The following is a 22627-nucleotide window of genomic DNA, read 5'->3' on the forward strand; positions in this document are numbered from 1 at the left end:
TCTATGTGCTAAATCTGCAGCTAAGACTAAGTGTACAGGAGCGGAGCCGGTGTATATACACAATCGCACACATTGATGTTCCCCTATGCACAGACACAGGCACATATATACAAGCACAGAAAAACATGTGGCATTTATCCAGCACCATGTCCTCGATGCTGCAGCGAGCCTGCCTGTGATTCTGCAGAGTGCAGCGTCGGACCGCACTATTGATTCCTTGCTATTAAGGCGGGAACACTAGTTAATCAGTCGGTCAGAGAGCCAGTCAGCCAGAAAGCTATCAAGCAGCCAGTCAGGGGGTTGGGCTGGCAAGTCAGACGGTCTGAGAGCCAGACGCTCAATCATCAAATCATTCACCTCGAAGGATGCGGTGAGTAAAAGCACCCCGAGAAGACAAAGAGCACCGAATGCTGCGGCAGCAAGCGTGAGGCGCTAGAGTCTGTTCATGCTAAAATACACCCAGTTTACTTTTACAAGAGCAGAACAGCAAACATCCCAGAGTCTCTCAGCTTGATACAAATCCAGGATCATCTACAGATACAAGCAGCCTCGCGGGCTTTCTTTGATATAAACTGTGATAGCCTTCAAAGTGCTTTGTGACATCTGCTAACATTTAGTTTACACCAACATTCAGCTCACATCTTTTGTGATTCATTCATTCTTTTCCACAGCTGCACATTATTCTGTCTCTTTGTGACAAGAAAAATATACATAAGAAAAGATTTTTTAAAAGTACTCACAACATTACACCCACAGGCGGGCACTTTCTGTTTATTGTTGTACCCTCGACAATCCCAAGCACATGAGCTTTTCAGCTGGGAGCAGGCTGCTGTTTTCAGTGAAACAGCTTTGATAAAACCAAGACATCCTCCAACCTTAATGACCATTTACAGTCTCCCGCCCCTCTTAAAATTAGCCAGAGGAGTGTAGTATGGACATAGATTTAAGTTTACCTCAAACACAGAAGGTGATGGACCTTTTCTGAAGAGACTTTGCAATCTGGCTGATAAATAATAGTGTCGTTCATGTTTAAATACAAAGGTTCTGTACTCCGAGTGAATGCATTGCATTATTAATGCGGCGAGCCATGACTCATCCTTCAGAGAGAACAACAGGACGGTCTTCCCATGGTCACTGCACGGTGACAAAAAGAATATTATTTTAAACCCTCGTCTCTCTGCACTCATGCTGGAACAGCTTCACTTATCTAACAAGAAGGTTCGACCCGTTTTCACACCCAACTCCTAAATACATACGTTGTCAGCATATAACGGGTCGGGTCAGCTTCACATTGTGATGCATCAGATACTCCCTTAGTATCAGTTTTTTGCAGGTTAGTCCAGCAGACCCAACAGGAGTCCCCAACAGCTGAAAGTGATGAGCGAAGCCTGAAAGCTAGAGTGGTTCGGCACCATTGCTGGGCTCATACATGTAAATGACGTGAAAATGGAAACGTAACTTTGTAACCAAGTAAATGTCAGAGGCAGAGAGTGATCTCATCATTTCCTCAGAGATTATTAAGTATTCTGATAATGTGAAAGAGTCACTGTAACACAAACAACTCCAATGTTTTGATGCTAAATCCCAAGCGAACAGTCCACCATCCTCCTCATGTGGAGTTTAGCAGGTTTTGGTTCTTCCTCACACACAGAATCTATGCTAAAACTGTCATAGTCCCTTTGGTAGGTCTATGATTGGTCTTTCTATTAGGTCTATATTTCCTTCTGGGTTTGAGAAGCTTTTGAGGTTCACGTTTCTTTCTTTTCCCTTCCTTCACTCTTGTCTTTGTGTTAGTCTTTTGTCTTTGGTTCTCCTGTTTAATTGCGTCACGTTAATCGTCTTCAGTCACGTCTCTCTCGTTTGATTTTGGTAAGTGTGCTCTGTGTCTTACGCCGAGTTTTACTTTCCCATCTCGTTTGGTTAGTTGTCTGCAGCTGTGTTTCCCACCTGCTCCCACTTCCCTCATTACCTTTTGTTTGAATTGTCTCAGTGTCCCCTTGTGCTTTGTTGAGACATTCACATATAGCTACATGCTGCAGATCGTGTATAATCTCTTGTTTTCTGGATTCTGGAGTCACTGTCTTGTTTTCTCATCTTGGTGTTATTCATGTGTCCTGCGTTTGGATCCCCAACTTACTGCAACAATCACACAGCCTTAAATATGACAAGAAAAGGGGGTTTCCCTGTGCACAGGAAATGTGTACCTGAGAGAATATATAGATATGATAAGAAGGGTTTCCTGATCAAGTGTTGCGAGTGACCCTTGGAAAACCTGCACAGCTGCACTGGAGGTCCTTACATGCTTTATTTTTTTTGTTATGAATCAGCATTAATATACACAGAGCAGACAAGGAGGCTAGAAATAACTTATAACTGGTCACTGAAAAAAGTGCATTCTTAGTGGGTCCACTTTGCAGATATGTCAATAAGATAAGTCCAGAAACAGCCTTTAAATGAAAAGTTTGTGAAATGTTAGTGACCCAAACTACAGCTGTTGTTGTAGAGAGTAAAGAATGAGCTGCTCATCAGAGTCATAAATGACTGTAATCAACTGAACATGATCCGACATGACTGAGATCTTTCACAGGTTTGGATTAAACAGTACAACTCTGCACTAAAGATGCACCACGATCTAAATCAGTGAGCGCCAGACAGAAAACACTAATCAAGACAACTATGTTTGTTAGTACATATTTTCAGCCCTGTGTTCACTTCTCAGTTTGGATGGATACAGTTTATGATGGCTGATTCTAAGAACGACTCTCTCTCTATGTCTCCGCTTTGATCTGAAAGCGAACAAGCCTCGCTCAGGAAGCTCTCAGAGCGGCCCGCCCGCCCGCCTGATGAAACGCTCTGGTGTTGCTCTTCTACTGTGCAGTCAGCCTAAAGAACGTTGGCCAGCAGCTCAGCTTTTGCCAAATGAAACTTTTTACTGGGTTAGCCTAAGGTAGATGGTGCCCATAAAGGGACAAATAAAAGCAGAGCAACAAAATAAAAAGCTGATGTAAGAAAATTCACCCTTATCACAAAACACTGGCTGCTGTCGGGCAGAAGTTTTTGATTTTCTTCCAGACCTTCTTGCTCTGTTTCACTGTATTGATGGCTGCTGCCTTGGGGTTAAGCTCAGTTCAATATTGTAAAAGATCTACTTATCAATAATTCACAAATACTGACTGGCCGCTTCACATGAATCGCTGCCTCCCTCCGTCTCTGCTTCGCTTCATCGCCTCGCTTCTTTCCAGCATTGCCACAAGCCTCTGCCGTTCTTTCCTTTTATTTTCTCGCCCCGCCTCGTCTCTTTCTTTCATCTCTTTTCTTCATTTTGCACTTGTTCACTTGTGAGATTCTCTGTATACCTCCTCTTGCTCACTCTTTGTCTAAACATGTACTTCTGAGCAGGGGAGACTTCATAAACCAGAGCCCTTTGTCAGCTGCACAATCTACACTCTTTAAGCTTTTCCTGCAACAACACTGTCAATTTCAGAGACCAAACATACATAACAAATGCATATAAACGTGTATCTGTGCTGCTCTGATGCTGACTAAGTGTCAGCAGCCTCTTTGCTAATAAAAACATCCTGAAACCACAGCTGTTAGTTCACTTTGAAAGCTAATGGGCATTAGTGTCCACCCTGAGGCGAGAACAACAGTGTGGTTTCTAACATGAAAATGAAAATGATGTGAAACACATGGTGGGATAATCCAAGCTTGAGCTTAGGTTGCTAGCATGAGCTGATAAGCATAAATCATGATGGGCACCTTCTTCAGTAACTTGCACATGTTGCTCATGTTTTTCTAATTACTTTTTTAAAAACAGCTAAAACATGCATGTGTTGTGGCTCGAAGCTAAAGCTGCAATAAAATAATATTTCTAACAAGTAGCTTTCTGACTACGTGTCATGGGACAAATCTTTGATCAAACTTTGAGGCTACCTCAATAGAGATTTTTTTTGTTTTAAGCGTAGCTCAGTGCTTTGATTTTTCAGACACAATCAATCTATTATTAATCGGACTCCCAGCTGTAGCACAAGGCTATCGTTCTGTTATTAGAATTACTGCATCTCAGTTTCATGAAAATAGTCCAGTTGGTTTAGATCCATGTCTGTCCAGACTTTACTTTTGGATGTAAAATGGTGTTATGTATCATTTTGTCCTATCAGATGCGTTAAATTTGGTCACTTTGTGAATGACTTCTGGAGTTATGAGAAGAGAAACACACATCTCATGCTTTGTCCAGAGACTGTTTACAAAAGATGGACATACCAGGGTTGTGAATATTTTGAAGCTTCAAAGTTTCATTACAATCAGATTACTCCTTTTAGAAAGTAAATAGAAATAGAAAGGCAGCTCATCAGGTAAAGCTTGCTAACTTCACAGCATATTATATCAATAAACTATATGAGTGCAATCCACAGACACAGATATATTAGTATTAAGTAAATTCAAAATCAGCAGCAAAATCACAACAACAGTTGTCTCAGGGCACTTTATATCGTAAGGTAAAGACCCTACAGAGAAAACAGAGAAACCCCAACAATCATATGACCCCCTATAAGCAAGTGATCTGGTGACAGCAGGAAGGAAAAACTCCAGCAGAACCAGGCTCAGGGAGGGGCGGGGCCATCTGCCGTGGTTGATTGGGGCGAGTAAAGCCTGAAAAGTAGAATTTTACTCATCAAAACTGAAGCTCAAACTACTTGGACACATTGAAACATCCAGTTATGAGCTTCTGATTAGCTCATAAAGAGGAAATTTAACCATAAAGGCTGAAACGGTTTAGAAACCAGGATGATGTGACCGAGGCCACCAGAAGAACTGCAGGATTTAAAACGCGGTGCTTGGTGTTTTCTGACAATGACTACTGATCCAGTGTAATTACATATACATTACTTATTGTTTTTCAGTGTAAAATCTCCATAAGAAATGACAATAGAATAATTTCTCTATTTGGAGCAAATAAGGAGAAGGAAGTTACTTTTTAAGGATAGCTGGAAAGCTCTTTTCTCTTCTGCAAATTTGTTTGTACAAGAAATGTATAACTTCATGCAATTCAACTTTGTGGGACTGAGAATTATTATAGTTGCAAATATATTATCGACTCTTAATGAGGCCATTACTGGTGCAAATCCATATCCAGTTCATCACTGGTAAACAAATGAGTGCATTACTGCTAATGGAAAGAGGATCAGAAGATGTAACAGTTGTTGTTACGCTAACTTTTAACTCTTTTTTCAGTGAGATGGAAAATCTGGCCTGAAAAACGTGATCAGCTGGTGAAGTGAACGTTTAAGGTTTCGCCCTCTCTGTCTCTTCTGAAGTTTTTATACTTCCTAACATTTCTGGGGACCTTATTTGACTTCCCCACCATACTTTTTATGAAGAAATCCAAGTTCTCTTTTGAACACCCCCCCCCGACGGGGTTGTGCCTAATGGGCTTCATCTCTTTGACTTCTGACTTAAGTTGGGAGTGAGAGTTCTGAATCTGGCCGATGCTAATTAGGGGCTGATTCCCCTGCCAGAGTGTCTGGTAGTAAAACTACAGATAGTCAGGAAACTGGATGGTGAGGTGGTACTGTGCCTTTCAGAAGACTGGATGAGAATCGAGGAAAGGACGGGTCTGAATGATGGATAAATACGCCCCACCTTCAGTCTGATGTTTGGGATGAAAACAGTCCACGTACACACAGACGAAGCTTACAAATGCGCACACAGACCAGATGCCAAGGGCGTGAATGCGGTAGTGTCTTCTTTTTACTAATTATCCAGCTCCTTCTACTTATCTGTCACATTTTAAGACAACATTAAAAGTGTGAAGATAAAAATAAAAGAGGCTTGTTAAAAGTCAGAAATTGTGGACGTGTGAAAGCTCATTATGCAACGGAAGTAGATGTGCTTTTAAAATCGCACAGAATAGAGGAAAAATGATCCGTGCTCTAACAAAACCAGGACGGGTGCTTCTAAAGAGCCGGAGACAAAGTGGAGAGGAAGAAGCACGAATCTCACTCAATTATTGAATAAAAAAGAAAGAGCATAGGATCCGCAGAGATTTGGTCCAGCAGACAAAAAGCAGCAGGAGGTTACAGCAACATACAGAATATCAAAAAAGCAAAGGAAAGAGATCAAAGCCTGGAAACATTCAGAGGATGCCCCTGAAACGGGCAGAACGCGTGCACATCTGGGGTTTGTTACAACCACGTAGCGTTCGTTTGGCTGCAGTCGGCCATCTTTGTTTATACGTGCTCAAAGCTCACCTGAGTGAACGTCCAGGTGAGCTTCATGTGCTTAGTAGTGCCGTAGCTGCACTCCAGAAGCCTGGGTTTGCTGTTCACGTCAACCAGACACTTGTTGTCGTCGTCGTCGATCGTCGGGCTCAGCACTCCCAGGTGAAGCTGCTGGGAGCTGGTGTAGTACACGTTCTGCTGGGAAACAGAGGCGTGCAGTGATGAGACAAAACACCCGTAGGAGCTTCAGAGTAACAGTCATGGCAGTACTAGACTACAGTGTAATAAAACGTTTGACAAATCAAGACAGACCAGCTGAACAGTAGAAAAGTTGTCTGTATCTTTAAGGTGTATTGAAAGTGCAGCGCACTGGAGACCAACATCATTAGTTATTTAGGTATTTTTTCTTTTTTTTTTGGCCTTTAGAAGTCTCAAATACTCATAAGAATGTATGCATCATATATGATAGGCAGGTGTTAAGGGGTTAAGCTCATATTCTTTCTAATGGCCACCAGGGGGCGACACCTGTGTTTGCATAAAGACTTCTGCTCTTACAGAATTCTGTGGAAAAACCTGAAAACGTGACCTCAACACATTTTTGTTATTTGGGCTGAGTACATTCATTAGGAATAGAATTTAAGTTGGAATATGTTCCCTTTTTAAATAATTAATAATCAAGTCAAGTGGCTTTATTGTCATTCCCATCATGTGCAGTGGTACAGTACAGTGCAGCGAGACAACGCTCCTCCAAGACCATAGTGCTACAGACAATCGAGGTCGGGCATATCTGGATATTTTGTTTTTGATGTACTATGTTTACTGTACTCCACTTCTTCTGTTGAAAATTAAAAACAAAACAGACAATCGACACAGGACCACATCAAGTGCAAGTGTGCAGAACTTTGCAAAAATTGCAAAAAAGCAAAACAAAGACCGTTCAACACCAGCCAGAACAGAACGACACAGACACAAGGCAGTGCAATAGAAAAGTGCAACAATGACAGTGGGCTGTGCAAAAGACTGAGCATTGTGATAATAATGAGGTCCAGTCAGCTTCTAAATAAAACAGCTGGTAGAAACGTCCTGCAAAGAGACGGTTTTTACTTCGAGGCCTTTTTCACTATTACTTTAACAGAGAAGTTAAATCCATACTTCATCAGAGTATTTTTAACACAAACGTCAGTATTTCTACATAAGTGACGACTGTGTGTGATTTTCCCATCATTCACTTTTGTCTGCTCACTCCTGTAGTTTGTGTTTGGTCCCAGTTGGGATGTAAGTTTTTCCAGTTCTAATATGTACCAAGCAGGGGGAAATCAGAGTGATAAATAATGTAATATAGTATTTGTTATCATGCTATACAACTGGATTTAATCATTTCATTGCAATTCTTGTTTTTCTGTAGACAACAGAAAAACAAGAATAGATCCCCGACGACCCTGATGGTTCTGTTTTAGTAAATTGTATCTTGGGCATAAATATGTTTTTCTTGATCAGAGCTCTGTCCTCTCTGTGAAATAAACTGAACCAGGACAGCAGATATACCTCAGTTTTATAATGAAGCAGCTCTGCTGTAGCCTGTATTCACTGAGGGTTTCTGTTATTAGAGGTTAGCTGCAGGGAGGACTGTAAGTAGGCTAATTTCTGAATGCTAAGTGTTTTGTTTTTTTTACTCTCACCTGCAACATTTTCCATGTCTTTTAACAACATTTTCACTTTTACTGCTGTGAAAAATAAACGAGCCACCTGTAACTGAACTAATTAGGAAGAAAACAGAAAGGAGAGAGGGGGAAATATTTAGTGGAAGGTAGGAGAAGAGAGGTCAGGGGATGATATTAGGTGCCAGTTGAATACTAGCTCAGGAAGTTTTCTTTCCCTTTCCAGGTATGCAAAAGCATGAGGACATGGTAATGAATGCAATAGTTGGCCCAGTTCTGAAGCCCGCAAAATGTCTAGTGAGGTAAATCAAACACAAACCTTAAGTAGGTTGAAAATTCAAACCGTGTAGCGAGGCATGCATCCCCCCCTTCAAGTCTGACGGAACAGAAAAAGATGAGACAAAGAATCACAGACAACTTGACATGAGTAAAGCAAATGAGAAGGATCAAGGTCGACACGAAATCCAAACAAGCGGAAAAAGTTGAGATCAAGGAGCCGTGGAATAGCAGGCACAGACGCGGCACTGCTGAGAACAAACGGAAACACCGGCTGAGCGCTCCGACTCACAGTGGATGTGTTTCCACAGGAGTGTGTGAGAGCTCAGAGGAGGTAATTGATGAGAATGATGACCGCCTTACAGGAACAGGACATTTCTAGATAGGAGCCATTATCACACTGTGAACCAGCCACAGGGCTTTTAAGCTGCTGTTTAAAAACTCCCCGAAACAGACAATGGCACACACTGATGTGTGCGTGCATGTGCTGCGAGCGTGTCTGTGCTCCGGAGGGAAAGCTCGTTTTTTTTTCTGTGCACGTGCACTAATAAGAGTGATTACATTTGCATCCGTCAATAGATTGATGCTCAGTCTCCAACGGTGGGGCCTTAATACTTTCTCCTGCCTGTCACAGCTATGGAAGAGCAGGAACAGAAGGATTAGCACGGTGCTTCTGTAGACACACAGCAGTCTCTCCTGACAGATGCACACAGTAACAAGCGTGGACAGGAGAAAGCTGGGGGATTATTTTTAGTCTTCAATGTTTACTTTCAGCAGATGAGATTTTAAGAAAGAAAATCATTTCGAATTCATTAAAAAACTGTTTGTGACAAACATCAAATATATAAAAATGAGGAGTGGAGAGGCAGCTGGTCCAGATGATGTACCTGTGGAAGCATGGAGATATCTGGGAGACAGGGCAGGACTCTTTGATCAGATCATTTGACACAATCAGAGAATAAGAGCTGCTTTGATGTAGGGTTTGGAGACACTGACAAAAAGACAGGAGGGGGCAGAGCTGACGATGTAAAGGTTTTCCTTGCGAGTGAGAAGGATGGAAAGGATTAGAAATGAGTCCATGAGAGGGACAGCTTGAGCAGTTTGAGACGAGGGTTAGGGATTGAGAAGCGAGGCCGAGATGGTTTGGACGTGCAGAGGAGGGAGAGTGGATATGTCGGTGAAAGGATGGTGAAGCTGGAGCTACCAGGAAGGAGGAAAAGAGGAAGACCTCAGAGATGATTCGTGGATGCAGTCAGATATTATATTTTCAAGTGAAAAGGCCATCTGTTGGTAACCAGAAGAATTATGACTCGTGCAAGAGCAGCGTGACAGGTGGATGGCCATTTAAAGCCAGGTGATTTTTCTCAGACAGTCAAGACTGGTTTCTAACCACAAACGCCCTTTAGCCACTTTCCCTTATTAGAAATAAAAATAAATGTATTTCAACTGGAATAATGTTTTGTGCTTGCACTGTATATACTTTCAAGATTTAGGTTGAGGACAAAACCTTCTGCCTCCACTCAGCCCCGATCCTTAGTGAGGACTTCTTGTGACCAGGAACATGTTATGACTGCAATCAGATCATGCTGATCCTTAAATATATCATTGGGCTTCAAAAAATGTCTTCTTAGTCATGGTCTAAAGCGCGGACCAGCAAATTTTTCTTTGTTGCTGTTTTAATTTGAAGGACTTTAGGAATTGTGTAAAATTTGCGTTTTTCTAGGCACAGATGCGCTTCATTGTCATCCGCAGACACATGTACATGATTCATCCAGCAGACGCAGCAGGCTGGAGCGGAAGTTTGCATGTTACAGTATGTGTTTGCAAGCTCCATCTCTCGCCTCATTGCATATCTATTCAGGGGAGAATAGGGAGAAGCATAACAGAGCAGGGCACCAGGAAGGCGGGGTTTAAAGTATGACGACTTCTTTCTCACCAGTTCCTGTCTGGGGAAAAATGTGTCAACTCTCTGGCAACTTCTGATCCTTCAAAGCCGTGTTCTGATTCAACTCGGTCATCACTGTGAGGAGGGGGTGTGAATTTGGGTAGCTAATTATTTTAATTGCTTCCATAAGCTGTATGTCAAAACCACTGACTGATGAGAAGTGGCCAAATCAGCAAACCAGACTACAGCGTCCCATTGTTTTAGAACAACAGCGTGCCCACACACGGAAAGCACCATCCATCTGTCTCTCTCTGTTTTTCCATCCTCGTGTAAGTCACTCATCGTCAGCTTGTGTCCATAAGGACTGACTCGGTGCTTAGCATTGGATGGGTGATTCACTGACAGGGGCTCTTCGTCTCCTCATTCTCCTAAAACAGCGAGGATTACCCGATCAGGTGAAACTTTTCTCTGTGCATGCCGACTCGTTCCCTAAGTTTCTCTGATATCACACAAACAGTTCATCTAAGCTGAGAAAGCTGCTCTGTCCTCTGGTTTTGTTTTGTTTTTTTTGGGATACGCGTGGAGTCGTCAGCTCATTGCTGCGCCGCTGCCAGAATGCGTTGCATGGCTGCTTTCACGGACAGCGCACGCTGTGGTAGTGTAAACAGCTCTGCTCTCCTAACGGCTAAAATAGTTGTTTGCACCTGTTTCTGTTTATTTCTCTTGTTTTGCACAAACATTATTAATGTGTCAGAACTTTAAAGATATTGATGCTCATTCTGCAAATTAATGCTAATTGGTTGGTCAAGAACTTCTACCATGATGTAATCTGTTGATGGCACCAAGTTTCATTAAAGCTGCAGTTAAATGACCTCAGAAATGTCTGTGAGTATGAGGATGGAGGTGATGCTATCAACGAGCTGCTGCTAGAAATTCTGAACCGCTGCTCATGTTCGTGTTTTTTTCTTTTCCCTTTCTTATCCTTATTCCTAACTATTCCTTTCTGTCATGATCCAAGCAGCCAGGAACACACAGGCACAAATGTAATCTTAAAAAAAAATGGGTTTTATTATACCCCCCAAAAAGGACAAGATGATTACAAAAATTCAAAATAACAAAAATAAAGTTTTTAAGAACCAAGTGGGCCCATAAAAGAGGTTAACTTAACAGACCGCTACTCAAAAGTCACTTAACAAAAACATAACTCAACAAACTGACCTGCCCAAATGAGAAACAGCTCCAGTTATATAGCAAATGAATAAACCATAATATACACCAAAGGTGAAAACTAAAGAGATAACAGCTAACCATCATTCAAGAAGAACCCCATCCCCCCTGCATGATCACAGTAGATGGTCCAGTCCACTTTATTGGCTTCTGCATTTAAACCAGCTCCACCCTCAGCCTCCTCTTTCAGCCAAACCAGGAAGGACTGGAGCGGAGGTCAGGTAACTCAGAAAGAGCAGAAATACAATCAATATAACATATACCTATATAAAATAACAAACAATGCAAAGTCTATGCCACCATTTGGGCTATAGCTTAGTGCTGTCATGCATTACAGGTAAACTCAAAATATCAAATTAGTTAACTTATGATCACAGAAGCTTTAGAGCATAATGTAAACATAAGACAAAGGACCAAATGAATATTACCTAAGTATCTCAGTTGTGTGGTTGCATGCATCCATCACACTTTCCTTCAACAAGGACAACACATGTTAATGATCATTAATATACCAAACATACGAAGTGTAAACATGACAGATGGTAGCAAAACTGCTAATTTACATCTGTAGTCTGAGGACAGGTCACATAAAACTTTCTGACACGCAAAAATCCAACAGGAAGGAGTTAAAAGTAGGAGTGAAGATTTGGGTGCTGCATGGTGTCACATCTCCCCTTACAAAAAGATATTTTACTATAAAAAACCCTAAACTTTCACCGATACATAGAAAACGCTGACATTGACGTTGTAATGCTTGAGCTACAGCACCATACAGCCCTATTCATCCTGGATTATCAGAGTCTAGATTAGTGGGTGTGACACAGACACGTACAAGATGTTTATATTTCTGCTGGATTTCATTCGTCTAACAAATAGAGAAGCTGTAACTCACAAATCTGTCTGATCCTGATTCAAAAGGCTGTGGGACTGATCTATTCCATCAGCTCTACATTACGCCAACAACTTTTCTTTGTAGGTTTGTAATCGTTTTTGACTGAACTGCAAACTGTTGTGGAATAAAAAGCTCATTCAAACAAGCTCTACTTGTTGTTCCTAGAGTATTTAAAAGTAGAATGGGAGGCTTCAGTTTTCAGGCCCCTCTTCTGTGGAACCAGCTTCCAGCTTGGATTCAGGAGACAGACACTATCTCTACTTTCAAGATTAGGCTTAAAACTTTCCTTTTTGCTAAAGCATATAGTTAGGGCTGGACCAGGTGACCCTGAATCCTCCCTTAGTTATGCTGCAATAGACGTAGGCTGCCGGGGATTCCCATGATGCACTGGGTGTTTCTTCTCCTCTCTGCATTTAATCTCTGGCTCTCTTCAACAGTGTGTGTTTTGCCCTCTCTCCCCTCCCCGAGCCTGGTTTATTCCTGTCAAAAGGGAGTTTTTCTTCTCCACCGTTACCAAAGCGCTTGCTCACAGGTTGTCATTTAATAATGGAGTTCTCTCTGTATTAGAATAGAGTCTTTACCTTACAATAAAAAACACCTTGAGGTGACTGTTGTTGTGATTTGGTGCTCTATAACTAGAACAGGATTGAAACTTGAATTAAGCTTCTCTTGTCAGCTCCCCTCTGCACATGTTTGAGGAGGTGAACTCAGCGAGAGAGCAGGGAAACGACGTACAGCACTCAGAAAGTCTGAATCAATCAAGAAAAGTGCAACTGGCACATCTCTAGAATCATTACGCTGAAAAAAAAGCACTCACTTCTCTGTCCATTTCTTAATTGGTCGTCCAGAGATAACGACACAGACACAGCCTTAATGATACTGAGCAGGCAGAGCCACATAAGTGTGAAAGTGACTTTGCTTTATCGGAGACTCCTGGTGAGCTTATTACTGACAGTTAGGGATGTAGTTAGGCAGGCTAATCACTGGTGTTTCCCTCAGCCATCTGCTGCGGTGGTGGAGAGACGACGCAAACGCAACAGCTGCAAAGTTGTCTCAGAACATAATGAAGAGGTTTATCTGGATGAGTGGAGCAGAAGGAGGAAGAGGAGGGAGTTTAAGAGAGAGCGCAAACAATGAGGCTGACTCTAAACACTGGCTGTTTTTCTCTAAAGACACCTACGATGAAACATACTATATGCCCCTCCCACACACACACACACACACACACACACACACACACACACACACACACACACACACACTCTGAGCGCTCATTACAGTATCAGCACCGATCAGATTGATCCCACTTTTAATAGGCTTACAGTCATTTAAAAACAGATCAGTGAAGAGAATCATCCAATATCTCCATTTCATAAACGCAGCTTTTTAATGACCCACAAAACGAACTTGTCTATATGCGACTTATTTTTGTTTTTTGTAAATAAAGAAAGTTACATATAGGAGGGCTGCATGTCTGGTCCACAGATACACGAACAAAGAAAACATGTTTTTACACATCGATTTGGGCAAAGGTTAAAAGTTTTCTCAAGTCCAGTAATTGGGTTTCTCTGGCAGACAAACACCCACGTCCACATGCTATTAGCTGAGAGTTTTTAAAGTTTGGTAATTAGTTTGCGTTTCTTTGTGTTAAACAGACTCCCTGGCGAAATACCTCCATCTTAAATCTTTAACGCACAAACAACTTTCCACAAAATGATAAATCAGTGTCGCCTAAATCACAGTCTCGTTATAAAAGAAAAGTGACGGCTGGAGGAAACAATTTCCTCCTTCCTCGGCTTCGATGTGTCCCACCACTTGGTTTCTCTTTGTAAATGTCTGTTTTTGCCTTATGGACACTTGCAAACATCAAGTTCTGCTCCAAGATTTCCTGCAGCTCGTTCATTTCCGCCTGGACACACAGCTCCAATATCCTGGTAGTATCACTGTGTGGATCCACAGAAACACACAGGAATGCCAGCACACAGTCATAATTTACACTTCTTTGTGGCGTGTAAACCACAGCTGTGATAACATATCTACAAAAGACGTCTTACTGGCAAAGTCCAAAAATAAGCACTTAATTGAGTGCCAGCTAGTTAGTACGTTCACACTGCAAGAAAGCCACACACACACACACACACACACACACACACACACACACACACACACACACACACACACACACACACACCGGGTAAACAGCCTCAAAGGTCTAATTTTCAGACTTCATTGATCCAGCCACAAACCAATCTTCTTAGCAAGGCTACACAATATTGAAGCTCACATCAGATTTCTATTACCTGCTTAATTTCCACTGCAATTTCTCGCTATTCTGTCGAAGGAATATTGTCATCTGCACCTCCTGCACACGACTGAAATTAGCCCTCGGTCCAACAACAGCATTCATTTTCCAACTTTAGCAAATGAGACACAGAGATGGGTTTCCTGTTTAGAAACACTTGAGCGTGTGTGTGTGCAGACAGGCTGGAAACAGTTTTTTCACCTTTTAGAAATAACAGCTTGCTTGAAAACAATGTAACTTTTTTTTTTTATTAAAGTGTATTTGTATAGCATATTGGCTTTGGGAGAAGCAATCATAATGGAAAATTGGACTGCACGAGTGATAACAAGTTGAAACTAAATAACTGCTCCGATGTAGCTTCACATTGTGCTCCCTCTCACTCAGACACCCACAACCAACCACACACAGACACACACACAGTTGTTATCCATGGTTTGTTCTTCGGGTTTTTGGTGTTTAATTTTAATTAATTTTTGTTTATTGTGAGCTTTCCTCTGTTTCTTGGTTCAGTTATTATGTAGATTTGATATTCATGTATTGCTGTAGTTTTTCCACTCGTCAGTTCTTGGTTCCAGTTTCTGTTTGTAGAGTTTATTTTGTTCCCTCAATATGTCCCATCTCACCCTCCTGTTTCTTTTCCCCCTGTGTTTAGTTATTGTTTCTAACTTCCTGTTTTATTTTGGTAGTCATTTGTCTCCCTTGCCTTTTATCTAGTTTAACTTTTCTTCTCTGTTCTTCATGTCTCAATCTTGCTACCCCTCTGTTTCCACTATCCCTCATTTCTCTCATATGTATGCATGTATGTGTATATATATAAAACTATGAAGTCATGTCGGCTCAGACGTCGCCTGGATCAACAAGGTCCGTGTCAGGTGTTGAGGAACCAGAGCACCCTGATGAGAAGTGGTCTACTGGAACAAGATGGCATCGATGGGCAAGAGATAAAAATAGGATGCTGTTGGAATGCTACTACACAAGTAACCCCAGCGGAAGGGGTTACATGAATAGGATGAGGAACCTATGGCATCTTTGATACCCAACATCCACATTAACAGGATGTGGAGGGTGAAGGTAACAGTGGTCCCAGTGGTAGTCGGAACACTCGGTGCAGTGACTCCCAAGCTAGCCGAGTGGCTCCAGCAGATCTCAGGAACAACAGCTGAGAGCTGGGAAAGACAGCAATGCACTATTTGTGTGGTTTGCTTCAGCTGGTTTGTGCCAGACTCAAAGTGTAATCTCCAAAAGGCCGCTCACCTCAACATTTTTCCTGCGGTCAGGTTTTGTTTACAGTCGAGCCGACTGGACCTGAATGCAATATGAAGTCGATAGCTGTGGTCATTCGCAGACACATTCATATAAGTGCTTTACTGAACACTTGCCAGTGAATTCCGCTCTCTGAGATCACTCTCCTCCTCTGTGTCTTAAATGGTCTCTCTATCCCACCTCTGCCCGTCTATCCTTCTCTTCCTCCCTCCCCTCCTCCGTGTCGGAAAGCTCAGAAAGGAAATTGAGGAACGTTATGCATCATTGACACTCAGCAGTTCATCAGGTATTCAAAGCCATGTGCATCTGTTTACACACACACACACACACACACACACACACACACACACACACACACACACACACACACACACACACACACACACACACACACACACCTAATCTAAAGGACTGGACGAATCAGAATAAAAGGATCTGAACTGGGAATAAAAAGCACTGCAGGGAATAACATTACAAAAGATATTCTGCATGAATAAAGAATAAAGAAGGAAAAGTATCGAAGGCATGACAGAAGACCAGAGGAATACTGAAGACTTTGATGTCTGCTATGAAACGCTTCCTGCTGCTTTTTGCTCTGCCTCCTCGGGCTGCGTCTCGCTGATGTCTAATAAACGTGGCATCTTTTTGGCTCCAACCAGCGAGCCCGAGTGAGGACGGTGCCGGCGCAGTTTTACCAAGCGTCTGTATGAGCGGAGTTACTCACCGAGGCCTAAAATTTCATTAGTTTAATTCGAGGAGTGGCAGCTCATGCATGAATGTGTATAAAAATATCCATTAACATAAGAGATTATGGATTTATCCATTATATACTAACATTCTCTAATCCCATGATGATTAGCACAGCAGGTACAGGATAGATAATAACTTCCATTTCATTTTCTGTGCAGTACGCACTCGCACCTCTGATTCTGAAAGCCTAAATATCCGGGGTCTATAAAGTGATTAGTTCCCCTTTGCTGATTCTGTACTGTGTAACGATATTCTGCTCCTATCTTCACTTATCCCAGCACAGCCCCTAAATATCCCTGTTATCTGAAGACACTGCACAGAGCAGTAGGTAAATTATGGCTTGCTTCAAGTCATTTTTCTTTTGAGGAAGCTGAAATTTCTTGAAAGAATTTTATTTTAAATCACTGTGCATTTTAACACCTAAATGTCTGTTCACTAAGGCTAACCGGGAAAAGTGAGTTTTGTTAGAAGAGCCGCGTTAACATCATATAAGGTGCATGAATAATACAGCATCATGCTGCATCCCAGAGGGACCAGGTTTGGCTCACAGGCCTCCACTTTAGGCACTGCTGACTGGGACTGAGGGCACTCTGCTTTGCCAGAGGCTGAATACATTTACCTGTCCTATCTCTGATTAGCCTGAGCCAAACTCATGCTGCAAATGTTACAACTTTTCATAAAGCATCAACCTGCCAAACCTAATTTTAGCAAAACCAGCACACTTAGAATGAAGCTTTTTATTGTGATGAGAAGACGCTCAAAAACCTTCACGGTGGCTTTGCCCGTCTCATTTTCTTGCATTTAAAAAATAGATTTAAAAAAAGCCAGTAAGAGATAAAAAAAAAAAGGCACCACTCAATTTCTTTATCAGCACCTGCTGATTATGCTTTCCCCCAACGGAGAGAATATATGGAAGGCAAAAAGACGGAGGGTGAGGGAGGAAATGCAAACACAGCTGTTTCAGCAGCTGATGCTGTATTACCGAGTGTGACCCAGAAAGAAAGTTGGATGTTTCCGACATCAAGGCGCCGGTCAAAGCTATTAACTTTAGTGACAATGGAGGCGAGGTTTGGAGTGTCAGAAAGCTTCCCTCGATGCAGCGCACTACGTAGGCGTCTACTTCTGATTATGTGAGCCTCTTTACACAATACTGACAATTTAATATGAAGTTTTAATTTTGTGAGGCTGCAGAGCTGTTCAAAGCAGAGAAGAGTGGCAATGCACAGTCCCGCTCGCTCAGTTTTTAAATTGTTTTCTCCGGTCTGCATTAAGAAGGCAATGAGCGTAGCCTTTACCGCCCCTCAGAATTCAATGACCTTAAATCTGCAGCGAGCTGATAGAGTTGTTGATTGGCCTCGGTGACTCGAGCAGAACTTTTCAGCTGCAGAGGCTAAAAAGTTTCCCGTCGCAACTAAAACAGCACGAGGAACGTGAACCTTATTATTGGGTGGTGGGTCTCCTTGCATTTCATTTTAAATCTGTGATGTAATTAGACGTCTAACTCGTGATGTGACGGCAGGCGTCCATAGCTCAAAATAACTGATGTTGTGACTGTGCAGTCACCTCCGTTTTAAGTTCTTAGCTTGATGGACTCAGCTGGACTTCCTTCTGACTAGAGTGTTTAAAGGGGACCTGTTATGATTTTTCTTATTACCTGTCATATATATAATTCCAGTGGTGAGTGCTCATATTATACATGCCCAGAGTTTATGTACTTGTGAACTTTAGACTGTCCTAAGAAACAGATTCAAGCATTAACGTGTTGTGCTAGTGCAGACTGGGTTTTGGCATAAAACAAACAAAACAAACTGTTGTTATTTACAAAGAGAGCGCAGTGAGACATTTAAACCACGTGTGGTTTAAATGTTTCATATGTTTCATATGCAAAAAAATTACTGCGCTAGCTTACGTGGTTGCAGAGCTACCAGGATTTAAAAATAGTTACGCAAAACAGAGCGTGCCCGCTCCGACCGGCTTTAGAGGGTTACGCCCTTTACCACAGGTGTTACTAAATTATACTGCATTGTGAATCATACAAAGCTACCCGACCGAGTCCAACAACGCATCAGATTACTCGTTATCTGAAAGCAGCTGCTTGCAGCACTGAATCCACAAAACAAACTGACCCCCTTAAAGCTTTTGTTTTAGTTTTCTGGTACGCACCTCTGCTCTCATTAGCATTGTTTTCAGCGTTAAGTGACAGCAACACACACACAGGCTGCATGGACCCAACAATAGGCAACTCACAGCTGAACTCAATCGAAGCGCCAGAGAAACTTTACACAGCGATAACACGTCTGTCTGCTGCTTTCAGGGTTTTTTCTGCCCCCAAAGAAACAAAGCAATCAGCAACAGCAAAACATCAAACCATGCTTTAAAAAGCTGTGCATAATGACAAAATGTTTCTGTTTAGAATCGGACAACGTGCTAACTGGGCCTTCTTTCTGTTATGATGTGGGAAAAGATAACACTCACTCATCCCTGCTACATAATGCAACTTTATGCAAGGGCTACTCTCTCCAAATCCCCCATTTAAACTAACAAAGACTGCAGAGGACTCTAATTATCTGCTACTGACAGCCTGCCTTGGGGGATTTCTCTGTGCGATCAGTATTTATCGGTGTCTCATGGATTCGAAGCGATAGGACAGAGCGGACGAGAGCAGAATGAAAACCTGAGCCGACTTACTCACCTGAGGCGTCATACCATGGCACAGGTACATGATGGGGACGTTGTCAGTGTCAGGTCCTTGGTCCAGACACAGGTCGTCTCTCAAGCTGTTCTTCAACTGAAAAACAGAGTGAAGGTCAAAATGAAGACGGGATGCTTCTCTACCTAAAACTGACATTATAGGCAGTGAAGCTCAGGAATACAAAATGACAAGACTGCCGTCTAAACCGATTTCATAACAGAGCAAACAGGACACAGGAGGAGGGAATGACAACGCGAAGGGGAACAGAGGAAAACTAAGGACCTAAATACATAAGACGATGGGCGACAGGTGGAAAACACAGCCGGAACAAATCCAACTAACGAAACAGGGAAGCAAAACTAAACATAACGCACATGAGATGAGGGACTGTCAAAATAAAACAGGAAGCGATAAGAACACTGAGACTCAGGCAAAGACACGTGAGCTTGACACTCGCACGAGGAATAACAGACATGGAAACACACGACACAGCGGGGAGACAAAACAAAGCAAGCAACAGCCAAACTAGAACACAAGAACCACACAGGACAGGGCCAAGAGAGGAGGACACACCGAGGAAAGACTGGAGACTGGACACCAAAGAAACAAAACTAAAGAAGAACTAAGAACTAGAAATGTAATAAAATCAGAGGATCTCCTAAACTGAAGATCAGAATCTCAATATTCCACAAGTCTAAACAAACACAGGACGCAGAGGACCAGGACAAGGTCTGAAATTAAGAACAAAAAACTAACTGTTTTTGTAAAAGAAATCTCTTTACAAAAGTCAAACGTTGTGCTTTTAAGAGTACATTTTTCATTGAAACATTTTTATACGTTATTTTATGTTTTTTTCCCTCTAATTTAAGAGAAATGCCCCGTCTGTGCTGATGAAACTGCCTTTGAGTCCACTGTTTTTGATCCTTTGATATTTTGGAGGGACAACTTATTAAAGAGCTGTAATTCCTTAACCCTTCTTTTTAATGGGCTGTTAATCCCCTCAAATTCCATCCGAGAGAGTGCGCTTTAAACCCAAATTCATTATTTTACTGTCACTTGAAAGTGTTTTGGGAGTATAATAAAGAAACCAGCTAAGACAGCGATGATGCGGTCCTTTCACCACAACCAAGAAAATGAAGTTAAAGAAAGAAGACGCTCTGTTTAAACGACGTGTGTCTGGTTTTCCTTATGGATGCGTCTTTGTATTCCTCTCATAAATGGAAGACGAGTGAAGCAGTCTCCTTCTCCCTCTCTATCTGGCTGTCTCTCTACATTATTAATTACTCCATTATGACAGAGTGGTGCACTACACAGCTTTAGCTGCGTGGCTAAAGTGAAGACAAATGGAACCACAGCGGACTAATTACTGCTCGCCAGGAGAGTTATGCAAACACTTTACACTAACATTCACCTTTTTTGGCAGCCGCAGAGTCATATTTCATAAAGAAAGAGCATCTTTGCTTTTTGGGTCACAGGTTATTTCCTCAGTTTGGCCACGTTCCACAAAAGATTATGAACTAATTGTTCAAAGTAGGCAAAAGAAAAACTAAAAAGAACTTCAGGTTGTCCTTGCTCCGTCTATTCTGCTTCATGGCTTGTTTTCTGATCTTAGCAATTATCGCACTGAGTGCAGTGCTATTAATCCCTAACCCTCAGAGAGGGAGGATCCTCCAGAGGGCCAATATTGCTGTGCATCGAGCCCATGTTGTAGCCAATATCCGAGTCCACGCTACCCATGGAAGGGTTTTGGCCTAAAGTGCACAGAAAAACAGCGGCTGTGTGCACACATGAGCCCTAGCATTTTATAAATACAGTGGCTTGCTGCTTAAAAGTCTTTGGTGTGGTCATTAAATCTAGAAGGGAACTATAAGTCAAAATGCAGAATAATAATCTGGACCATCTGTAATTGTTGATCAGTTAATCGTGTTAGTTTCTGCTGCATTTCCATTTCATGCCATCACTTCCTTATGTTATTCTCTCAAAGGGCAACTTAAGTATAGAGCTGAGGTTAGTAAACTTTGATGACTTAGTCAAATCTGATGCCAGCAGAGGAGCTAGCAGTGAAGGGTTAACAGTTTGAATCCCAGTCAGCGTATTCATTTCACTCTGGTAATCAGTATTAACCAGTGTTGGGACTAACGCGTTATTAAGTAACGCGTTACAGTAATTACGTTATTATTGTGGTAACGAGCACGGTAACTAGTTATTATGCCAAAATCAGGAACGCGTTAGTCGTTACTGGGATTTAGATAGGGCTCGTTATTCGTTACTTCGTGTGGTGGCTATCACGGAGCTGCCACAGATTCAGTAACATTAGCAAGTGGTGGAGGCCAGCAGGTGGATGAGGGAAAGGGGACGCAGGAGGAGGAGAGACCCGAGGCGGCCGCCGGTCCAAGTGTGAACTGAACTTCAGGTAAGAAGTTGTGACCTGCAGTCTCTCTGGGTCAGATATGAACCAAGTTTAGGTGAAGTTTATTTTCGTTGTGCTGACTTTTTCCGTACTGCGTGCTAGCTAGCATGACAGAGTTTCTACACAGCTCGGTGGTGCTATGAAGCTAATGATGTTGAACTTTATTTTGTTCATAAGTTATTAGAGTTGCCAACCGTCCCGTCTGGTATTCAGAGAAAATATTACGCGTTTCTTATTGAGGTGAAAAGGAACAGTTTGTCCCGTAATTCAGCTACAATGGAAAAGGCACAAAGCTGCAGTTATTCTGTGTCTTTGCTGCACAGCTGCCTCTTCTTTCATTCTCTCCCCTCCCTCTCCTGTTTCTACTTCAATCATGAAAACTGATCAATGATCAGCTGATCGGCTCTCTTGTTTGTTTATCGCTCACTTTGCGCCGAAAGAGGAAACCAGCGGATGTCGCGCTAAACAACAGCAGCACGTTTAAGCTTGATCAGCTGTTGTTAGAATTTATTTAATATTAATTTCTAGTATCAGCTGATGTTTGCTGGAGCCACAGCTGTAAAGCTGCTGGTCATGATATGGTTTGGTTATCTGGTGAGAGGGAAACATGAAGATGAAACCAGGAGATGTCCTTACTGAATCATCAGAGCTGAACAGGTGATGGAGAAACAGGTTTACCTTTAAGGTGACATGAATGAGTTGAAGGGAAGTTATGAACTGTTTCTGAGAGACAAATAACACCAGGATCCTTTTCTAAGTAGCTGACAGCTGGTAACTGTGCAGGGGCGGGTCTAGCAAAGTTTTGCCAGGGGGCCAAGGAGGGCATTAACAGGGAGAGGGGGGCACAAAGAAATACTTTTCTTTCTTATTCTCATTTAAAATGTCTCGCTTTTAAAAAATAATTATCTGAATCTTACAACAAACGATTGATAGATTGATACATATATACCATCAAAACAGTGAACATCACTGTCACAACAGCGTTTGTTTTCATTCAAAGGCTTTATGATTTTTGCTATAATGGTGGGCCGGTCTCTAGTCAAAATGCCCA

At 42.1% G+C, this 22627-nt stretch overlaps 1 protein-coding gene across 2 annotated transcripts in view; it reads right to left on the minus strand.

Moving 5' to 3' along the window:
• The window catches only part of LOC120719022 (polypeptide N-acetylgalactosaminyltransferase 18-like), a 178743-nt gene that overhangs the window by 10423 nt on the left and 145693 nt on the right, over positions 1-22627 (minus strand). The window contains exons 9-10 of one of the 2 annotated variants that reach the window (XM_040007855.1): positions 19167-19262; positions 6252-6419 (exon numbers count right to left, since the gene is read on the minus strand). In XM_040007855.1, coding sequence (XP_039863789.1) covers positions 6252-6419; positions 19167-19262 — 264 coding nt within the window. The remainder of the gene's footprint in view (positions 1-6251; positions 6420-19166; positions 19263-22627) is intronic. The other variant, XM_040007856.1, reaches the window with a different exon arrangement.

The sequence above is a fragment of the Simochromis diagramma genome, unplaced genomic scaffold (genome assembly GCF_900408965.1).
Source record: "Simochromis diagramma unplaced genomic scaffold, fSimDia1.1 OVJJ01000545.1, whole genome shotgun sequence".
NCBI classification, from domain to species: domain Eukaryota; kingdom Metazoa; phylum Chordata; class Actinopteri; order Cichliformes; family Cichlidae; genus Simochromis; species Simochromis diagramma.